The sequence below is a fragment of the Drosophila sulfurigaster genome, chromosome 3 (genome assembly GCF_023558435.1).
Source record: "Drosophila sulfurigaster albostrigata strain 15112-1811.04 chromosome 3, ASM2355843v2, whole genome shotgun sequence".
NCBI lineage: Eukaryota > Metazoa > Arthropoda > Insecta > Diptera > Drosophilidae > Drosophila > Drosophila sulfurigaster.
This window is the reverse complement of record NC_084883.1, coordinates 15,891,935-15,913,139: the sequence shown is the minus strand read 5'-3', so window position 1 is coordinate 15,913,139 and position 21,205 is coordinate 15,891,935. Positions and strand designations below refer to the sequence as shown.

Here is a 21,205-nt window from a genome sequence, read left to right as displayed (position 1 = left end):
GAGCGCAGCGTCTGCGCAGTTTCACATTCGCATAAAACCCTTGAATTGGACTCGGCTGTCAGTTTGACAGTTGCCAGTTGCCAAATGCCGCTTCCCACCCCCGTCCAAAGGGACGTGAATCACATTGAAACAGCTGCGCTGTGTTCTCACTGTGCTCTCTCTCTCACAGGAGAGCAGCTGCCCAATAGGACGAAACGTTGCGGAATGGAACAGCACACGCAATGAGAGCGCATCGACTTCTCCGTCTGTCATCGAAATTCGTACGGTTGTGGATTTTTCGTGTATATTGTTTTTATGCTAAAAACCCAGTTAAACATTAAGTAAATCAATGCAGTTAATCAATGAATTAGTGCACTTTGTGTAGACTATGAAATTAACTTAAGAAAAGTGCTGCTAGTGCCTTAAATCAAAGTGCAGAAGTCAGAAACAAAAGCAGAGAGACGCTCGGCGCGCTCAACGCGTCTCTTTGTGGCCCTTCTATTTGTGTATTATACCAAATTGTGTTTACATTTTTTTCTGCGCTGCCAAAACATTATATGAAATATGCTACACTTTAACTGCACAGCTGCATTTGTTAATAAACAAAAGGGATTTTAATTGTGCTCCTTATTTGAGTAAGTATCAGTGTCGTAATACAGATAATTTATACATTTGGATGTGAGCAAATGCTGCATAAATATTCCCTTTGTATGTGTGTACACACACTTGAGCGTGAGAGTGTATGTGTAACTGTGAATGTTTGTGTATGTGTGGGTACACTAGTGTGCTGCTATTGCCAAGCAAAAATAGATGAAGTATGCAAGGTTGGCTTGTATGAAGGTATTTCTATCAAAGGTTGCCTGAATATTAGCTTTTCATATATTTTCAAAATACGAGTCTACAATATAGTCTCCAACATTATTCCTTGCTTACTATGTTTGTATATGGCTGGGTATTCGCAATTACCTTCTATGTCAAACATATGACTTTTCAATATGTTCTATTATTCCTTGCCTTAGTGTTGCAAACATAAAGAAATAGAAAAATGTCTGTGATATAAATATTAAATGTTTACAATAATGATAATCTTTCTCAGCTAATAAATTAATAATAACAATTTCTTCCACAAAAATATATTCATGTATTTATTTATCATTATTTTTAACTTTGAACTAAGTTCTAGAGTACAAAAAAGTAATTTGCGCCTATTGGTATTATTCGAATTATGCCAAATATATTTTTTAATTCGTAAATTGAATTCTCTATATTATACATTTATTTAGATTTTAATACTAACTTAAAAAAGAGTCAGAAAATCGTATTAAAATCAAAAAGGTGTTTCTAAATTAAAACTTTTGTAAAATAAAAATAAAATATATAAGGGATATATTCAAGTGTCCATATTTAAAGAGACAAAAATAGTAAATATCTATTTGGTCATTTGTACTTAAGCAGATTAACATACTGATAAACAAAAACAATGGAAGGAAATAAACTAAAATTTGTCTTGCAAAAACCTCAGTGCAAACGGTCTATTAATGTATTTGTAGAATATTATAATGGTAAATTTAAATAACGCAAAATAATGCTTTATTCCCCCTTGGAAGATAATACAAATGTACTTATGTTAGTATGGTTTAAAAGACTGACCTAAAATTGAATTCTTGACACTTTATGTTTTAGCTTCTTTATTTACTAATGTAGAAAATTGTTTATATTTATGCTATTCACTGCAGAATTTATGTAGACATATAAATTTTCTTTATAAAATATATATAGTAAAATAAATAAACTTATAAAGAAGAGGAATTTTAGGTTTATTATGTATGCGATGTGCCAGTTATTTTCAGGCAGGCTCTCGTTCCTTACGACTCTGATTGTCTGTGCTGTTTTAGTCCTTTTTTGTGGAACAAATGAAAGTGTAAAATTTACACAGAAACTTAATGAAATGCATTAAAATTCCGACCGCCTAAATGAAATGAAATTGTACAAATAAACTAATTGCCTTGAAGGATACTTTACAACTTTGGTCAGTGGCAGCAACAGCAACAGCAACAGAGCAGAGAACAGTGGCGAGTTTTAGGTATGAGTTGAGAGTAAGTGCCACTAAAACGTCAGCAGCTGTTGTTGCTTTTTTTGGCTGTTGTTTTGTTATTTTGTTATTTTGCTGGCCGGAAGCAAACGCAGAGCGCAGACTGCGGAATAAATACAATTTGCGGCAAGCGGATAATGTGCAAAAATAAATTTCCACAGCGGCTGATGGCTTAGAATTTTAATGTAATTTATTTTGTGGAAACAAACAGCGTAGAGCGAGAGCAAGAGATTGCGAGAGAGAGAGACAGAGAGAGAGAATGGGGCCAGTACAGTAAATAAAGTATGGCCAACATAAAAATTTATGCGTTCAAATTGAAAATACGCCAACACTCGAGATTCCCTGCTCCTAATGCTGATGTTGATGCTGATGCTGTTGATGTACTCGTCCAGGAGAGAGAAAGATATATGGAGTAGGACTAGTCGAGTTTGTGGATCGCTTCGTTAAGCCTTTCACGCTCGTCCAAAAACTTTAAAGTGCGCAATTTAAATGAGCATTTTGCTTGAGGCCCTCAGGCGTGGCATGCAACGTTGGCAGACTAACCAAGTAGTCACACTCACTCACTCTGGTTGCTGCCACACTATTTATGAGACACACACACAACCAGAAGAGTCAGGGGCAAGAGGACAGTGCTGGGTGGCTGGTGTTTTTCCTTAGTCCGCCCCTCGCTTGGCTGCCAAGTGATTTTATGCTAATATTATGGGTCATTGGGATTTGCGCACAGCAAAGTGCTTGTTAAACATTTCATTAGACTTAGTGTAAATACCCGCGGTTAACAGGCGCTCGTAAAACTTGCCACACACCAACACACACACAATCTTACACTCACACACACACGTGGTTTTGGAGCGTTTTACATTCGATATTAGCGAAAGTTTCTAGCTGAACACTTTGTGAAAATGTGAAAATGAAAGTGGCTTTTATGGGGCGGCTTTGTGTTATGCTTTGCATTGGCATATGGCAAGCCAAGCCAGCCAGCCCTGCAAAATAAAGCTCAAATTCAATCAATATTCTACAGCAAAGTATGTGTAGTGCATGTGTATGTGTGTGTGTATGTGTAATTACTCAGCATATGCCAGCAAAAGATGTTCAAAAAAAAATCTAAAATATATTTATCAAAATCCCAAAGCCTGACCCTCGCAACGACATCAGCAAAATGGAAAGCCAATCTTCCACTGCTGGCCCAAAAAAATTTCTCTCACTTTCACTAAACAACACACTTCTAAATATACTACATACGAGAGTATAGAGAGTCTATGTGCTGTATTTTCGGTGCTCGGTTATCCTGCGATAATGCCAAATCATGTCAGTCGCACATGTGGCCACATTACGTTTATTAAAATCGTGCCCGCTGACGCTGACAGAGTCAAAATGCGTTTTTGATCAACTGCCGCGTCACTGGAAACTGTAACATGAATGCTAAGTGTGCTAGTTATACGACTGACAGATACCCTGTAAGAGTTTACAATCTAGATGCTGTAATAAATGATATTTCTGTCACTGATTGATGTTGTTAAAAAGTATGTAAACTGTTTCCAAACTGTTGCTGGCTTTGGCAAGCTTCTTTTTTGCTGTTCTTCTCTCCACAAATACTTTGTTTATTTTTTGCCACCCACGCTTGGTGACATTTCTGACATTTTGGGCACAAAGCCAAAGAGATTGACTTTAAAAATGCAGTCAGAGTATATTTCATATTATATATGTATGTACTCTATAGGGTATTTTAGAGCGTTGACAAATGATTTGCGTTCATCTAAATTTTAGATTTCGCTTCGGCTGCATGAAAAATGGACAAATGGGCGTCAGTTTAAAGCGTTAAATTTACGTTGCGGCCGCGTAGCCAAGTGAGTGTCTGCAATAATTGGAAAATTTTCATTTGTCCTTTTGCCCTTGCGAATGACATAAGGCCAAGCAGGCCACTCGGCGAGACAGAGAGAAAAAGCGAGTGAGTCTGAGTGGGACAGAAGAAAAAGCAGCTGTAGGCGCATTTGCCATCTGTCACTCTGGCACTTGTGATGAATGTGTTTGACGTGTAGCCCCAGCGCGCCCACGAGCATCGCTAACGGTGATGTTGCCCCTTGTCCACCGTCCACCGTCCACCGACCTCTCTTTCCCGCTGACTGTTACCATTACCAACCAGTTCCAGTTCAGTTCGCATAGCCATCGCCACGATGATGAAACGCACCGCAGCGCCGCATGACGTTGCATACTTTGCGGCGCGCGGTCCTCTCTGTGAGTGATGTGCCCGGCTTGCCACCAAGAGCAACTGCAAAACGCGGATGCGGATGCGATTGCGTTGGCTACGGCTACGGCCACGGTCACGGCGAACACGGTCTGATTTTGTGCACGTCAGACAAAACGAGACGACGCTGCCTGTCAATATAGTCAACGTTGAAAATATTAATGATTTGACTTCATCTTCGCCTGGCAAATTGTCCAACAAATGCGAGACGCGTCAACAAGACCGAGGCTCACCCTCTGATACTATTTCTTAGGGGAACTTTCTGAAGAATTAATACTAAACATAATTATGAAGATGTTGGCCATATTTGTTTACTAATTTTATAACTTATTCTCATTTTAAATTGATAATAATTTTAAAAGATTTCTTTCATTTTAAATTGCTTTATGGAATATAAATGATCATTAGTAAAAGACTGAGAAACAATAAATTAAATGCGTTAAATTAATACATTACATAAATATTAAGAGGTTGATCATTTGTTGTTCACTAATTGATGGATTGAAATTTTAGTAAATGATTTCATTCATTTAAAATTACTTTATGAAATATTAATGATCATTAGTAAAAGACTGAGCAACAATAAATTAAATTTGTTAAATTAATATATAACATAATTATGAAGATGTTGGCCATTTTTGTTTACTAATTTTATAACTTACTCTCATTATAAATTGATAGATTGAATTTTCGGCAAATAATTGTAAATTATCATAAAATATAAAAGATCATTACGAAAAGACTACGAAACAATAAATTAAATGTGTTAGATTAATACAAAACATAATTACAAAGATGTTGGAAATATGTTTTTTACTAACGTTATAACTTGATTTCACTAGAAATTGATGGATGCGATTTTCTGCAACATCCAAATCAACGTTTTCTTTTCATATTTAATAATGTTATCAAATGTATAGAAAAAATATTAGAAACAATAAATTAAACGTATGAATAGTAATGTTTCTTGTTAGTATCAAAAACATATTTTCTATTTCATTTTAAATTATTTCATCGAAGAAATAAAACTTAACATATATTTGGCAATTTCTTGATTCCTAATTTTATAACCTATTCTGATTATATATTAATGGAAGGAATGTTCTAAATCTTTTATATAATTTTTCCTTTATTTTTTTGTTTTTATTTTTTTTTCAAAAATACTCCAGAATAAATAAAATAAATAATTTTAAAGCAAGAATAACAATACTTTATAAGGAAACAACAAACAAAGTATTATCATAAATCATTTAAATTCTATTAACGTAGATTATAAGCTTCAAATTAATAATTAAAAATGAGTTTATAGCTCATTCTAAGTTTTATCATCTCTTTTTAATATAATATTATCTATTACGTTTACAGACAAATTCAATAGTAATCAAATACATTTTTAAAAAATATTTGTTATTAATAAATAGTTCGTTTCTAACGACTAACTTTCCAGTCAATTTACCATGCAAGTAAACGACTGGAGAACTTCTAATAATAGTGTTATTTAGCTAATGGCAGAATCGTGATTGTTTTCTTAACGATATGTTCTTTTCTTTTGCAGCTCCAACTTAGCTGACAACACTATCGAAACAATCCAGAATACACAAGCATATGTATGAGGAGTAGTTACACAAGTACAACTACTTGCCTACTACATTAAAGAGTGTGTGCGAGAAAGCAAACAGTGGCAGTCACCTGCGTGGCAGCAGCAGCAACAGCAGCAATGCAAACAACTCGACAAGTGCAACACCGGCAGCAACAGCAGCAGCCACAGCAACAACATGCCCAGCATGTGTGGCAGCAACGCCAATGGCTGCTGTTGGCCAGTGTCCTTATGTTGACACTGTTCACGCGCACCATTCAAGGGATTACCGAGGAGCTGTCACCAGGTAAGTGTGTCCAAGTGTGATTACAAAAACAAATGCATCGACTTCTCTTGCCTTTGCACAACAATGGGTTCGTGCTCTGTCCCGGGCTGCCATTCATTGTTGCATTATAATCACACCCCACAATGAAGTGTTTCACACCTGATTGGCCGAAGCCTTTTAGAAAAGCAAATGCAACACGATAAACATCGCACAACAAATATACATTTAGTTGTGTACAATGCAATTTAAAAGTGGGTCAGTAAGGAATAATTTTCTTAACAATATGTTTAGAGGTTTCTATAAGATATAAAACGAACTTCTGCATTTTAAGGAATCCATTAAATATTTATACTCTATGGTATATTTTCAATAGACTACTAAATACATATACCAAATATAGCATTTGGTATATTTTAGTGGATTAATTCGGTATATTTAAATGTAATTGTATATTCATACACCAAATGTAGTCATTAGTATATTTAATTATTGTTTCAGTACATTAATTTTGTATATTTGTAATGTAATATCATATCAATATACCATCTATAGCCTTCGGTATATTCTTGTATTTTTTCATTGCATTAATTTGGTATATTTCAAATGAAATAGTATATTCATGCACCAAATGTAGTAATTAGTATATTAAAATATATTTTCAATACATTAATTTGGTATATAATATTTCAAATGTAATATTATATTATATTAATATACCAACCATAGCCTTCTTCGGTATATTCTTGTATTTTTTCAGTGCATTAATTTGGTATATTTCAAATGAAATAGTATAGCAATATTCCAAATATAGCCTTTGGTATATTTTAGTATTTTTTTCAGTGCATTAAGTCTGTATATTTCAAGAATAATACCGCATTGTGTTGCTTTTACAGCATTACATTTTTGTATTGAAAATTTGGTTCATTGTTTTATATTTATGTACTTGACTTACTAATTTCATAAATAACCCATAATTTTAAATCAAACATTGCGCTTGATTTATTATTTATTTCTATCAATAAGTTTGCTACTCTCATTGTCTGTCTCTGTGCATCAATTTCTCTACCAATCACAAGGAAATTAATCGTATATCTAAAGTAACTTGATATTAGGAAATGTGCTTGATAATTGATGAGTTCAATTTCAAATAACCAATTGGCTATTATACAAATGGAGCAATTAACCTGCAGCTATCTTTAAGCACAACTTTGCAGCAGTGAACGAACTTGGATATCCAATTAAATTACTCTTATTATACATTTATTTTAAGTAGACAGCTTTAGTGTGCAATGAACCTTTCTGCAAGTTCAAATCGACCAAAAGTTCGACTGTATATAAATATATAGTATATGTGCTTGTATCCGTCTATCTTGTTCGAATTGGGAGTCCACTTGTAAATTGAAAATGTTTTGCATTATTCATAAATAGCTGCAACAATTGCATTTGCAGACACTGAAATCGACTTGCAATTCCAGTCCATTGTTGTTGCCTCAATGATAAGCTGCAAGGCTGAAGCTCTGTCTCTATCTATTGCATATATATCTGACTCTATCTCTGTCTCTGTTCGAAGCTCTGCTGTATACGGTATTCAATGTTAGAGCTCCGTTGCCTGGGAAACTTCAATCAGGTGGATGTTGCTCATTTGGCAGTGGCACAATAAATAAACAATGACAAAACAACGAACTCGGAGCAGCACAACATAAGTACATCAATATTAATTATGCAAATGAACGCTCGAGGCTCGCATTTGGACCCAGATTCAGATTCAGAAACAGAGAAACTCACTACAAGGTCCAGTTTCAATTTTACGTTCTTGTTTCGAGTTGCAGAGTTGGGAGAAGTGAAAACCTTGGCATTCGCCTGGCTTAAGCTCATTATATGTGCATTAGCCAAAAGTGTCAGTCTTGCTTAGTTGTTAGTGTTAGGCCCCCGAAGAAGTAAACTCCATTAAAAATACAACCCAAGTGCCACACAACGCGCACACTGAGTCTGAGCCCATTTCACAAAATTTTCAATTTTCTTGGCCAGCTGGCACACACAACGGGGCCAAGAGCAAATTATGATGAATGCGGCACGCTTTGACCCAAATAAATTTGTCAATTTATCATTTGCCTAAAGACGAGTTTTGCCAGATTCGAGCAGCGAACTGCGAAGAGAGAACTGAGTGCTTCAATGCGGTGCCCGGATTTATGCCACTCGAAGCAACAATTGGCTTCACTCTCGTTTTTTCGGGGTTTCTCGGGTGGGTTTCAAAAATGCTGCCATCTTATGATAATTTGTGCTACCCCAGCATATAAATTCTTTTGTTGTGCGGCTTCGGCTTCGGCTTCTGTTGCTTTTGAGCGACGGCTTCTTGCCACAAACTTGTGCGACATCAACAACGGGCATCAAGGGCATTTGTTATGAAGTCTGTGTCTTTTGGGTCGGATAAGTGTCGGCTTATGCACTTATTAAACAATAATAATTGCAAATCATTTTACTTGACTTGTGTGCTGCGGCTGATGCCACTTGATTGCGTGTGTATGTCATGTAGTTCAGAGTGTGTGTGTGTGTGTGTGTCTTTGATTTGAATTAGCCAAATTGTCTTTTGGGGCCTTTGCCTCGCAAAATAATGCTAATCAAATAAACGCATTCCAAAGTATTTTCAAGTAGATTTACAACTTTCTTGGCTCTCACACATGTTATCCTTTTATGCCAAAGATTTCGTAATGTTTTCCAATTGTTTTTGCATCTGGAAAGCACTTAAAAAGCTGCCAACAACATGTGAAAGTGCTTCAGATTGCCTCCCTACTCCATCCCGAACTTTTCTAATTGAACAATGAACAATTCGTTTAAGTTTTCCTAACGCACACACGCACAATGTAGAGAAATGCCAAAGTTATGATAGAACTTTAAAGTTTTTTAGTTGAGTCTTGCGGCCATATTTATATTCATCTAACAATTAACAATCGGCAAATGCTAGAAAAGTGGTTGGAAAATGGCAGCACTTAACTCAATTCAAACTCAAACTCGAACTCAAACTCAAACTGAACTCAAGTCACTTGAAAGCATTTTTTATGCGAGGCATTAATATTACTTTGCCGTCATTCTGGAATTTATATTAATGATCTATGAGTGCGTATTAAAAAATGAGATGAGCAGGACGCTGCTTGAGATGATTAACTTTTAAGGATGGGTATAAATGGCATTAAGCGGAGCTTTTTGTCTAACAATGCCACCGATAACCCAGCGAGAGAGGGAAGGAGGGGTAAATACCCCCTCCTAAACTTATTATTATTAATGAGAGCACAGCAAAAAGCGCACAACAGCAGCCACAGCAAAGGGGACAAAAAAAACGCAGCGCCAAAAAGGTGCGTGCGCGGCACCTTTACAACCAGAAATTATAAATGTCGAATAATGAGGGACGCTGGGGATCAAAGGGAGCGGGAGGAAGGGAGGAGATAGCATGACCATCAGCAACACATTATATATATATAAATTTTTGGTGCGGTAATGGTGAAAATAATAAAAGGGAATTATTAATATGACAAAAGACAAATGACTGATGCTGGGCAACGGCAAGCCAAAGGATACTCCAAGCACACAACATTCCGAGAGTAAGAGAACAGCTAAGAGGGGGGAGGAGAGCGTAGAGTAACCACAGACAGGCAGCGCTACAAAGACAAACGGCCTGGCCGTGGCCTGTGACAGGGTTGTGAGAGTGTTTATGGTAGACACAAAGCGAGAGCAAGGGAAGTTGGTTAGCTGCAAGGTCCTTTTGATTTCACTGTCCTGTGGCGAATTGAAAATGTGGTTTAGCCTCACTTCTCTCTACTATATAGATAGATATAATGTGCGTGTGGCGGATGGCAAAGGATGCGACAACGATGTTTGGTCCCTTTTTCTAGTTGCCAAGTGCGAGAGGGGGCAGAGGTCAAAGGCACAAAATACATTATGTGCTAATGCAAAGTCCATGTTAATAAATGTTGATTGAAATAATGATGATTAATATTTTGCATTTTGACATTTGGACTTTCTCTCTCTGTCGCGGCGGAAACACCTTAAGAACGCATCTGAACAATAGGTTGTTCTTATAGTGTGAGTTTAACCCTCAAGTTCAGCTTCCGCTTCTGTTTCTGTTTCAGTCTTCTTTCGAGTGCGCAATTTGAAGATGCGCCCCTCGTTTTTGTTTTGCAATTTACGCATCGCAACGCAAACGCAACTCAACTTGATTTATTGTTTCTTTCATTCGCTCTGCATTTATTTCCTCATTCGCCTCTCTTTTGCCGCACTTACAATATACATTGTGACAACAATTTATAGCTGAAATTCTTGTCACACACACACACACACACACAGAGACTGTTGTGCACACACCTGCCACGTGCCTCGGCTACTCACATGCTCGATTTTCAGCTATTTCATGTTTTATTTAGTGCATTTTCTTGCCTGACTGCAATTGCTGTTCAACCTTCCCTCACTTCCCTTTGTTCACCAGCCTCTTCTCCATTACGCGAATCCTTCGCACACACACACACCCCTGCAGCGAGGCGAGCCAATAATTCCTAAGTTGTGTGCGCTGCGTTGGCATTTTTTTCGATTATTGGTTTTCTTTCATTTGATTGCACATTTACACATTTTTTGCACCTTTTTCGGCTTTGCTTGCACCACAAATTTTTACACGTTCTGCCATTTTTTTTCCCTGTGCTTCTTTTGCCATTTTCTCTTGTGATACCCTAGAGCGGTGAGGGCTTTAGATGGGTTCATGAAAAATTACGTATACGTAGCGATGAAAGAAAATGTTGTTTCAAAAATATTACTTTATTCGTATGTAAATAATTAGGTAACATTTCTTAAGCCACATACTAACTTACTATTAATAATATAAATATAAAATAATAATATATAATTAAAATAAAATAATAGAAAATGAAAAAATAATTGCTTAAGATCAAATAAAATGTATATAACTTAATTAACTTAAGTTAAGAACAATTGTTCTTCTTTTTAGCACTTAAATATAAATTTTATAAGCTAATCGATGATGCTAGAAAATATGTTCAAAAAAAGATTCATCCAAATGTTGAAATCTATAAATATTAAAAGATAGAAAATGATAAAATAAAACCGTAATTGTAATCTCTCTATTTTCTACCTATAAATTCCTCAAATAAAAAGTATGTTAACTATAGGATATCTTGCTGTGCTTCACTTGAGGCAAATACATTGTTCCATGTTGTCGTTGCAGCTCGCTGTGATTTGGTTTTGGTTTTTGTTTTGCTTTCTTTCTATATATACATATATTTTTTGTGTGACTGTGACATTTTTTGGCTGGATTTTTTTGTTGCTGCTGTTTCCTTGGGCTGCTGACGCTGTCAAGTGTTTTGTCGCTTGTCAACGATTTTTCACAACTTCCGTAGCCAAAATGCTTGCCAAATAGTTTGCGTGTGTGTTTGCCAATTGCAATTTCGGATATTTATTGCAAAATGCACTGACTGTGAAAAAATCGCGAGTGGCTGCAGAGAGAGAGAGAGAGAGAGCGAGGAAGAGAGGAAGACTGAGGGCAACCAGGTGGATCCATGAGAGAACATTCGCTATTCCCATTCAATGGTTAGGTCTAACGACAGGGTAAAAATCATTTAATTGGACACTTTGTAACTCTGGTCGACAGCATTGCCGCAAAACATTTTGACTGTCTGCTCCGCTTGTAAAATGCTGAATATTATTAAATTAGCGACAGACACAAAGTGCTTTGCATATGAAAAGTGACAGTAAGTGCACAATTTCCAATCCCCCCTCCGTCATGGCAGGAAAAACCATAGGAAAATACAAAAACAAAAAAGGAAAAAAAAAAAAGGAAAGTAGAAGCCACCACACACAGCTCGCATATGCCGGTGCACCCTTAATGCATGGGAACGGCACAGAGGAGGAAGAGGAGGGGAATGGGGAAGGTTATGGCGTAGTTAAATGTCCTTGCTCTGGCATGAGCCAAATGAGAGTTGGCTGGCGCAATAAACTTAAAAGCCTTGTCATGTTTACTTATCATTCCTTTTTCACAGCGCGTCACTTAATTGCGTTAGTGCGCATTTCTATACCCTGTAAATTGACAACTGGTGTCTAAACACTGACAGATATTAGACAATTTTTTTATAGCTATGATATAAATAGTAGAAATGTACTTATAAATATGCTGGTATATTAAAATTTAGTGGATTTTGTTGTGTAGTTAACTATGTGACTTACAGGGTATTTCCTCGTCGAGCAGTCCTGTCATTCAGCATTATTAAGCATGTGAATTAATTCTATCGTTTAATTTTGAAGCTTATGTTAGCCGATTAGAGCAAAGTTTATTAATTTGTTTACTAAAGCAAAAGACGAAACTCATTTCGAATAATGAAATTCTACGATGATTGCATTCAACTTCTCTGTTGATCCAAAATATTCTCAAAATTAAACAAGCCTTTGATTTACAAGCTTTTTATTTTAAACTACATTTTAAATATTAAGAATATAAAATACATCTAGCTTGTGAAGCATTATGTACAAAAATATATGCTAATTTATATAAGCTTCAACATAAATTGAAATTGAATTGATGTGCAGGATTTTTATTTTAAACCGAATTTTAAATTATTAATTAAATTTTCGAAATTTAAAATACACTTTGACTTGTGATGCCTTCAAAGAAATTGATTTTAAATACCAAATAAAATATCTAGAATCCATTTTATAAAAAAAAGAAATTTATTTTGCTTGTAAAGCTATTTGAAAGTATGAAAATGTAAATAAATTAAAAGTAAATTGAAATTAAATTAATTAATATTCAAAATGTATATTTCAAATAGCATTTTAGTTATCAACTATAAATTTATTTTGTTAAAAAATGAAATTCATCTTTTGAAAGTATACAAATTTATGCTAATTTATACAAGATACAAAACGAATGGAAGTTGAATTGATGAGTTAGATTTTGATTTTAAACTGAAATTTATTTCGCAATAGATCTTGCTTGTGAAGGCATCAATTAATTTTTAAAAATGGGAAAATTTATGCAAATTTAAATGAGAGAGAGTTTGAAAATATATGCTAATTTATATGAGATTCAACATAAATTCAAATTGAATTCATTTGCAAAATTTTGATCCTAATCAACTCTTTAGACATAAACTATAAATAAATTGAATAATTCAGAAAGTACATGTTATATGTGAAGCCTAATAATATAAAGAAGATTTATATTTTAAAAAGAAACTTAAACAATTTAAATAATATTAATACACTTTTTTAAATAGAAATAGTATCTTGCCTTTTAAAGTAAGAAAAGTTATGCAAAATAACATTGATGCACCATAAATTTAAATGGAATTTATATGCACGATTTTTAATTTTAATATTCATATAGTTTTTTATTTTGTACGGAATCTTAGACTATAAATTAACTTGTTGAAATAGAAAATAAATCTTCCCTGAAAAGCCCTTTGAAAGTACGTAAATTGATGCAAAATAATGCTGCTAATTTAAATGAGGTTCGGCATAAATTGAAATTTTTGGGAAATTGCTATTAAAAACTTGGCACTAACAAGGCTAATTTCCTGTGGATGGCATAAGGTCAGCAACGATGGCGGAGTTATTTGGTTGGATTTTGTTGTAATTATTACTAAAAATAGGCGCAATTTTTAAATGCGAAAATATTTGGAAGGCAACTACTAACAGCGAGTTGCTGTTGCCCGGAGGCAGCAACATTTCAGGTAGGAAATAAAGCAACTTTCAGTTGCAGCCTCCAGCTGTGCGGCCCGTGTTGCGAGCACTTCAAAGGGACGCGCACGGTTTTTCGATTTCAACTTTTTTTGTATGGGTGTGTGTGTGTCTGTGTGTATGTGTGTATGTTGGTGTGCGCGATGCTGGGGGTCAAATTATGGCCTAAATAATTAATTTTTTAGCTGTCATATTTGCGCAAGCTGTGTGACGTAATTACAGAAACAAGCTAAAAAAGCAACTTCAATGTTATTTTAAAGCTGCCAATTTGTGTTGTGGGTTTTACGCAGCACCAAAATCTCAGGGCACAAAGTTTTAGACAACAACTCGGAGTGTAGTACATGCATTTTGCATAAGAGTGGCCCAAAAGTTGCATCAGTGTCCTGGTAACAAATACGCCAACTAAACAAAGCAACAGCTAGACAGTTGGACAGACTTCCTAGAGAGTAAGAGACAGACAGACAGACGGACAGACGGACGGACAGCTTGGCACTACAGAGTTTGATGTAAAATGCTGGGCAAGAGCAATAACAATAGACAAACACGCTGGGGAATCAACACCAAACAAACACACACAGGCAACAACAACAATTGAACAAAGAATGAACATATGCAAAACTGCAATACGTCTGTTCGAAGGCAGTTCGAGCAGAGAGAAGGCACAAGAGTAGCAAAAAGGGAAAATTAGAGTAGCAATCGGTGGGGCAGCACGTTGCATACTCAAAAGGGAAAGAGATCAGGCACACACACACAAACTAACTGAAGTACTCACAGTGTTGTTGGTTAGCACGTCAATTGCAGAGGCATGTGGATATGCGCTCCCAAGTGGCAGCTGCATGACGAGGAAACGAGTCAGGGTTGACCCCAACTCAACCCTCAGCCCAGAATACAAAGCAATCCCAAACGAAACCAAACAGCACTCAATGCCACTAACAAAAAGGCTTATTTTCGAAATAGAATATAGTATATATGTAGTATGTGTAGTAGGGGATCTTTTAAGTAGTAAAACTTCATGTTAAGCACAATTACGAGTATGTGAATGTGAATGTGAATGTGGGAATGTGTGCATACAAGCGCATTCATAGACAACTAAAACAAGTGCACTGAAAATCCAAGTAGCCATTGGCCATATGGATGGAGCAGCAAACGATGTTTTCCATGTGCCACCAAAAAGTTTCCATTTCTCTGTGCTGTGCCACTTTGAGAGCTGGGCGCTTTTCTGGTCAACTTCACCTAGCTCCAAGTAGTTGTTGCCTGTGGTTGAAGCTCAAGTTGATGTTGAAGTAAAATTGAAAATGCCAAATGATTTACACACTCGACGCCTTATTGCTTATTTGCACTTGAGTCGCAACGAGTTTAGTGTCTGTGTGTGTAAACGACTTTCTATCTCTTTCTACACTTCTCTTCTTCTCTCTTGATCTATTTCTGGCTTTCTATTCCGCTCTGTTTCTGTGGCTTTGTCGTGACAAAACACAAATGTCAGAAACAAGCGGGTTGCGCTCAAAGGTATGCTACAAAAAATATTTTACAAAACGCAGCTGACAAACTTTCACATTGCTTAGGGCATAACCAAGCAAAGAATACTCTACAAAAGCAAATTAATTTATTGATTTATAACCTATTATGCTGTATTTACCAATATTAAAATTTAATTTGAATAACATTACTATTAATACCTTAAAATTTATGCTCAATGTAGCGTGTTTTCTGAACTCAAATTATTTTACCACTTTCATGACATACATATGTTGAATGAATCGGTTTACTTAAGAAAGACATCAACTAACTTATAAAATTAAATAAAAAATTTAAAAATGAATTTCTTAAATATTAGCAAAAATTACTTATTTAATTAAAATACTAATAAAATGTGGCGCACTAAATTAATAAGTGAAATAGTTTAGAGATTGAACAACACCCCAAAAAAATAAACACTAATTTTGCTCCCATCTCCTCATTATAATAACGTGACGTACATTCATTTATTACCTCATTTAATTAGCAACATAATCGAAATTTAATAACAAAACTTATGGCACTCATTAGACGTTTTGCCATTAGACTCAGCGAAAGGGTATAAAGACGCTACTTGGTTCGCATTTGTAATACGCTTAAAATTGAACAATGAATTGTTGCTGCAGCTGCAACTTAGTAAGCCTACTTACTTAATGGCAACAAAGGCACAATCCATTGTTTGTGCTGCGCAATCAGACAGACGCAGAGCGAAGGAGAGTGAGAGGCATTCAGATAGACAGACAGAATGGCAGGAACAATAATAAAGGCAAGTATTCCATGGGAGACTGTGCAATTAATAATGTGCTGTCGTCGTTTACAATACCGAAAAGACACTCTGAAGAATTCTGAATTCTGAAAATACTACTAAGTCATTTCATAATTTCAGTCTCTCTTTTTTTGCTAATGATGCATTGGCTTTCAAGCCCAGACAGACTCGAGTCGAGTCGAGTCGAGTCGGCAGCAAACAAAGGAAAAGTCTCCCCATCAAAAGGAATTTAGTAAAGTTCTTATGGGTATTTCGCCCCCTCTGAGTGCAGCATGAATTCAATGAGGAAACACCTTACGATTATGCAAAAATGAAATTGAAATTGAAAATTGTGTCTACTTTCAAACGCAGCTCAAAAATTCCAAATGGAAAACAAAAATGAAAAATTGAAAATTCATCTTAATATTGAATAGAATATTTAGCTTTATCTAATGCAAATGAATATGGAGTAATGAACTGTTCCCTTTTCCCATAATGCAAACATCGCTGAAGCTGCTCAATCAATTATGAGCAAATGTAATAAACTTATACATGACTCTGTCATTCATCCTTCTCCTTCTCTCTATTCGTTTGTGTTATTTGCATAAATGCAAGTCGACATGAGACACGAGACAACAGGAACTCTTGTTGCGCAACGACAACGAGAACGACAACGGAAACGGAAATGCAACTGCCTCAGAAGAGCGGAAATCAATTTCAATAAACCTGCGACATTGATAAATTCATAATCTGGCATTTTGTGGCAACTTTGCTGTGGCAACTAGAACTATGCACAAACTACAAACAAGACGAACTATGTGCAACGTATGTGTGTGCTGACTTTTTGCTGTCATTGTCATTGTTGCCTTTGAAATTCAATTATTATCCTGTCCAAAGACATGGACGAGGCAACAATTGCAAACTGCACCTGGAACTGAGACCAAACCGAATTGGATTGCAGTATGAGGCAGAGTCAGTGGCAGAGGCAGAGTTCTGGCTGCTTGCTGCTGCAAACGGGCCTAACAAACGGCAATTTGAATACCAACATGTCAGAAGCGAAAATCGAAGGCAAAAATCCCTAGATGCAAAACGAGCGCAAGCGTTTGCCGTTTTGCCTATGCGCCCAGCTTTGTTATGTCAGTTTGACATTCGGAATTAAAATTCTGCCAGATGATTTATGCATGAGATGTCGGTGCAGAGACCAAAGCAAGCTCCTTTCACCTCCCTCTCTCCCTCGTCTTTGCTGTTAATTGTTTTGCTGTTGCATTGTGCGTATGGGTCACACACAAAGTTACATAGAGCCAGCCAGAGCCGCCTCAATGTCCTTGCTGTGCATATTGTTGTGCTGAGCAGCATTTTGCTGATGCTGCAATTACCTCTCACCCGCAACTTGCTGCCAACTAATTTTCAAGCCAAAGCCAACCCCCGTCAAGCGCACTTTTGGCCCATGCTGCCAGCTTGTTAGCGTGCGGTTTGGCTTTTCGGTTGAGCCTGAAGCTGAGGCGAAGGCGCTTCATCCTCATCCTCAGCTTCAGCTTCAGCTTCATCCTCATCCTTTCAGCCTTTGTGGAGCAATTGCTGCTGCAAATGCAACAACGCTGCGGCTGCGGCTTCTGTGCTTAAGTGACGAACGGGGCCACAACAGGCAACACTCAGTGGCAACAAAGTCTTCATGTTGCCGCTGTTGGTGCCGCTGCCATTGCTACTGCTGCTGTGGCAACTGCTGTCATCTTTGCTGTTGCCGCCACTCGACACTGCCTTCATCAGCTGCAGATTTTCACTTTTGTTGCTGAGCTTTTATATTGCTAATTTTTCATTATTCTAAATTTAATTAAAAGAGTTTAGGCCACAAACCTTTGCTTTTGCTTTTACTTTGGCAACTGACGATGACAGCACCTGGACAGCCCAAAGGCAAATGAGTTATTACAGAGAAATGGCTTTATTGAAATATGGTCAATACTAATTTAGCTAAAACGGACTTCGGGCTATATTTTGCTAAAAGAATCTGAATCTAATAGTAAAGCTCAAACAAATAAAAACATTTTACATGGAAGTGTTTTTTCTTTACCACATTGCACACAATTGATTGTGTCACTTTATTACTAGTAATTTTAAACAATTAAATTAACTCGTGCCAACTCAAGAACTTTTAATATTTCACATTTTTAGATTTGTGGAGTTGCTTCTTTTATTTTCCATAAATCTGTATGCGTTATACAACACTTCAATGAAGTTAATAAGTTAACGCACTCTCAACACTGTAATTAAGCACTACACAACACTCGAAATAAGAAAATATCGTAAGGAAGAAATTACGAAATCGATAAAAAAACCGCTATTTGTACGTGGTCGATAAAAATTGATTAAAAAAGAAATATAACAAAATATAAAATATACAGATTGTATTTTTTATTTAATTTGTTCTTCCAAGGAGTATGATACTTGAATTGAATATAAACACAAATTTGTAGATCTCAAACAAATTACACAATCTTTTGATTGAAGCAAAGAATATGTTGATCAAGAAGAAATTAAAAATAAATTTGAAATAAAGTTAACTAAGTAAAAAAGCCATAGCTAGGGAAAACTAAAAGAAGTAGACAGAAACCGAATAAGGAAACCCCATATTAATAACGACAAAAGGAAATAAACTGGCCACAACTGGAAAAATAATTTGAGAGACTGATGAAGAAAAAAGAAAAACGTTTCTTAGTTCTGCAGTCATAAAACGCTTTCATTTAAGACTAAAATTGTTGCTGTAGAGAATTTCTCAACTAATTATTACCATACAAAATTAAAGAAGTTCATAAAATGAACTACCCCAAAGATATAAATAACTAGATAGCACACACTTGCTGATATATTCGCGTTAGGTGGAAAGTATCTTTCAGATGAAGCAAATACATTCTGAACTAACAGTTTTAAAGTGATTTCTGGCAAAGTTCTAACATTTATCAGAAGACGGCAAAAGTTTTGCAAGCACTTCTTCTAGTCTGTTGATTCCTTTTGTGAATGTTTGTGAATGCGACGCTTTTTTCCTTTTCTGTTCATCACGTTGTTTTAGTTGTTGTCGTCGGTGTTGTTGTTGTTGTTGTTGTTGCTTTTGTGCTGCTGCCGACGCATTTGAAATGCAACGAATTTTACACCGTCTGCTGCATTTGCATTGAGTGACACAATATAAATCCGAAAGTAGTTGAACCACGTCGCCCAAATGGTTTTTTAATTATGCACCACACACACTCACAATGAGAGAGAGAGTTAGACTTTGCCACTTCCTGGCTAGCTGATTGCTATCTCTTTCCATTCAACTGTTGCTGTCTCTATCGCTTGTTTGTTCACTGCACTCATCTCTGTACACCTTACACTCTTCTTTATTCTTTCTCTCGACCCAGACGGCAGCTAGACAAGATTTGCCTTTTGGCTTTTGTTGTTATCGCTGTCTGCAGTTGTTTTTGTTGTTGTTTCTCCTGCTGCTGTTGCTGTTGCGGTGGCCGTGACACAGACGTCGCTGTACTGTGACTAGAACTTGACTTTGTCCTAGGCCGCCTCTGAGTCTCTGAGTCCTTCAGCGCTAAATGTCATGTTAGCTGACATTAATCCCTGTCGCGTGTCACTCACACTCTTCTCTCTCTCTCATACACACACTTCAAATCAAGGCTTGGCATTTTTCATATTAAATGCAACTTTAAGTTGCAGCAAATCCGCTTTTGGCCATAAAAAGCATCGCAACCAAATTAACGTGCATAAAAAATATGCCAATGAAATGCAGCAAAATCAACAAAAGCTTATGGAAATAAACAGTAGTTTAATGAATTTTTAACTGTAACCAAATACTACACAAAAGCAAAAGAAAAAAATACTGTTTGATTGCCAACTACTCAAATGCGGCATTTAATTGATATTTTAAAAAATACTATTCCACAAAGCTTTTTTTGCTGAACAACGCCTAAAGCAGTTTTAAAGCATGCTTTTGCATATTGGATAACAGTTTTTATGCTTTAAGCTTTTCTTTTTTTTGTTTGAGAATTCATTAATTTTTTATGCAAATAACTGCATTGGATATTTTTTAGTTACTCAAACATGTAACTGTATTGTTACAATGACATTTATTTGGTTTTGCATTACAAACATGTCAATAACCCATAAATATAATATATATCTTTTGAAATTCATTGTGTTGTCTTTGAACTGAGCTGTTTTCTAAAGGAGTTTTTTATTTTTTCATTGTTTTATTAGCACAATGAATAAATTTAATGCCGCTAGTTGTTTCAATTTTATTTGTTAAATTGATTTAACTCTTTTGAATTATGTTCAGCAATTGTCATTTTCTTAGCTTATTTAATTTGATTATATGTTAAATTGATTGAATTAATTTGAATATAGTCTAACTTTCTGTCACATGTCTTCATTGCTGTCTTTCCGTTCATATTATTGTTATTTCGAAATTTCCCATGGTTCATTGGCGAATTCGATTTGTTGTGCCACAAAACTATGCAACGACGCTTGTTTGCTGTGGCTGCCACACGCATATAATTTGTGCAACATACAATTAGGCTTCGTTGCGGTTGCATAAACGCAACGCCACCAACATTTTGCTTCGATGCGATGCGGTATTTGGGGCCCAAAGTTGTCATTATGCAAAATATGTTGCATTATTTATAGCATAAATACAGGCGTTGACATTGCATGTCTGACTGAAGTTGAGGTAGAAAACACAAGTAAACAAACAAACAAGCCATGCAGAGCAAACAAAAAGCCGCAGCAACAAGAACAGAAACCAAAGAGAGATGTAGAAGAAGAACAAGAACAAGAAGAAGAAGCATGTGCAATACAATGGCCGCCGCACTTAAAATTAATTGAACTTGAAATAAGTGCCGCTCTGTTGTTGTTTTTATACACTCATAGTTGTGTAGCTCATGAGAAATTCTGTGGTCGAGCCAAAAGGCAAAAACTTTGCAAAGTAACAGCAGCAACATACCAGACTACACACACACACACACACACACACACACACTCGCACACACGCAGCTCACAAA

At 36.0% G+C, this 21,205-nt stretch overlaps 1 protein-coding gene across 1 annotated transcript in view; it reads left to right on the top strand.

Moving 5' to 3' along the window:
- Positions 1-305: 305 nt before the first annotated feature.
- The window catches only part of LOC133840815 (semaphorin-2A), a 50,878-nt gene continuing 29,978 nt past the window's right edge, over positions 306-21,205 (top strand). Inside the window, 2 exon segments of the mRNA XM_062272898.1 lie at positions 306-614; positions 5,869-6,196. Of these exon segments, the coding sequence (XP_062128882.1) occupies positions 6,031-6,196 (166 nt within the window). The 5' untranslated portion in view covers positions 306-614; positions 5,869-6,030.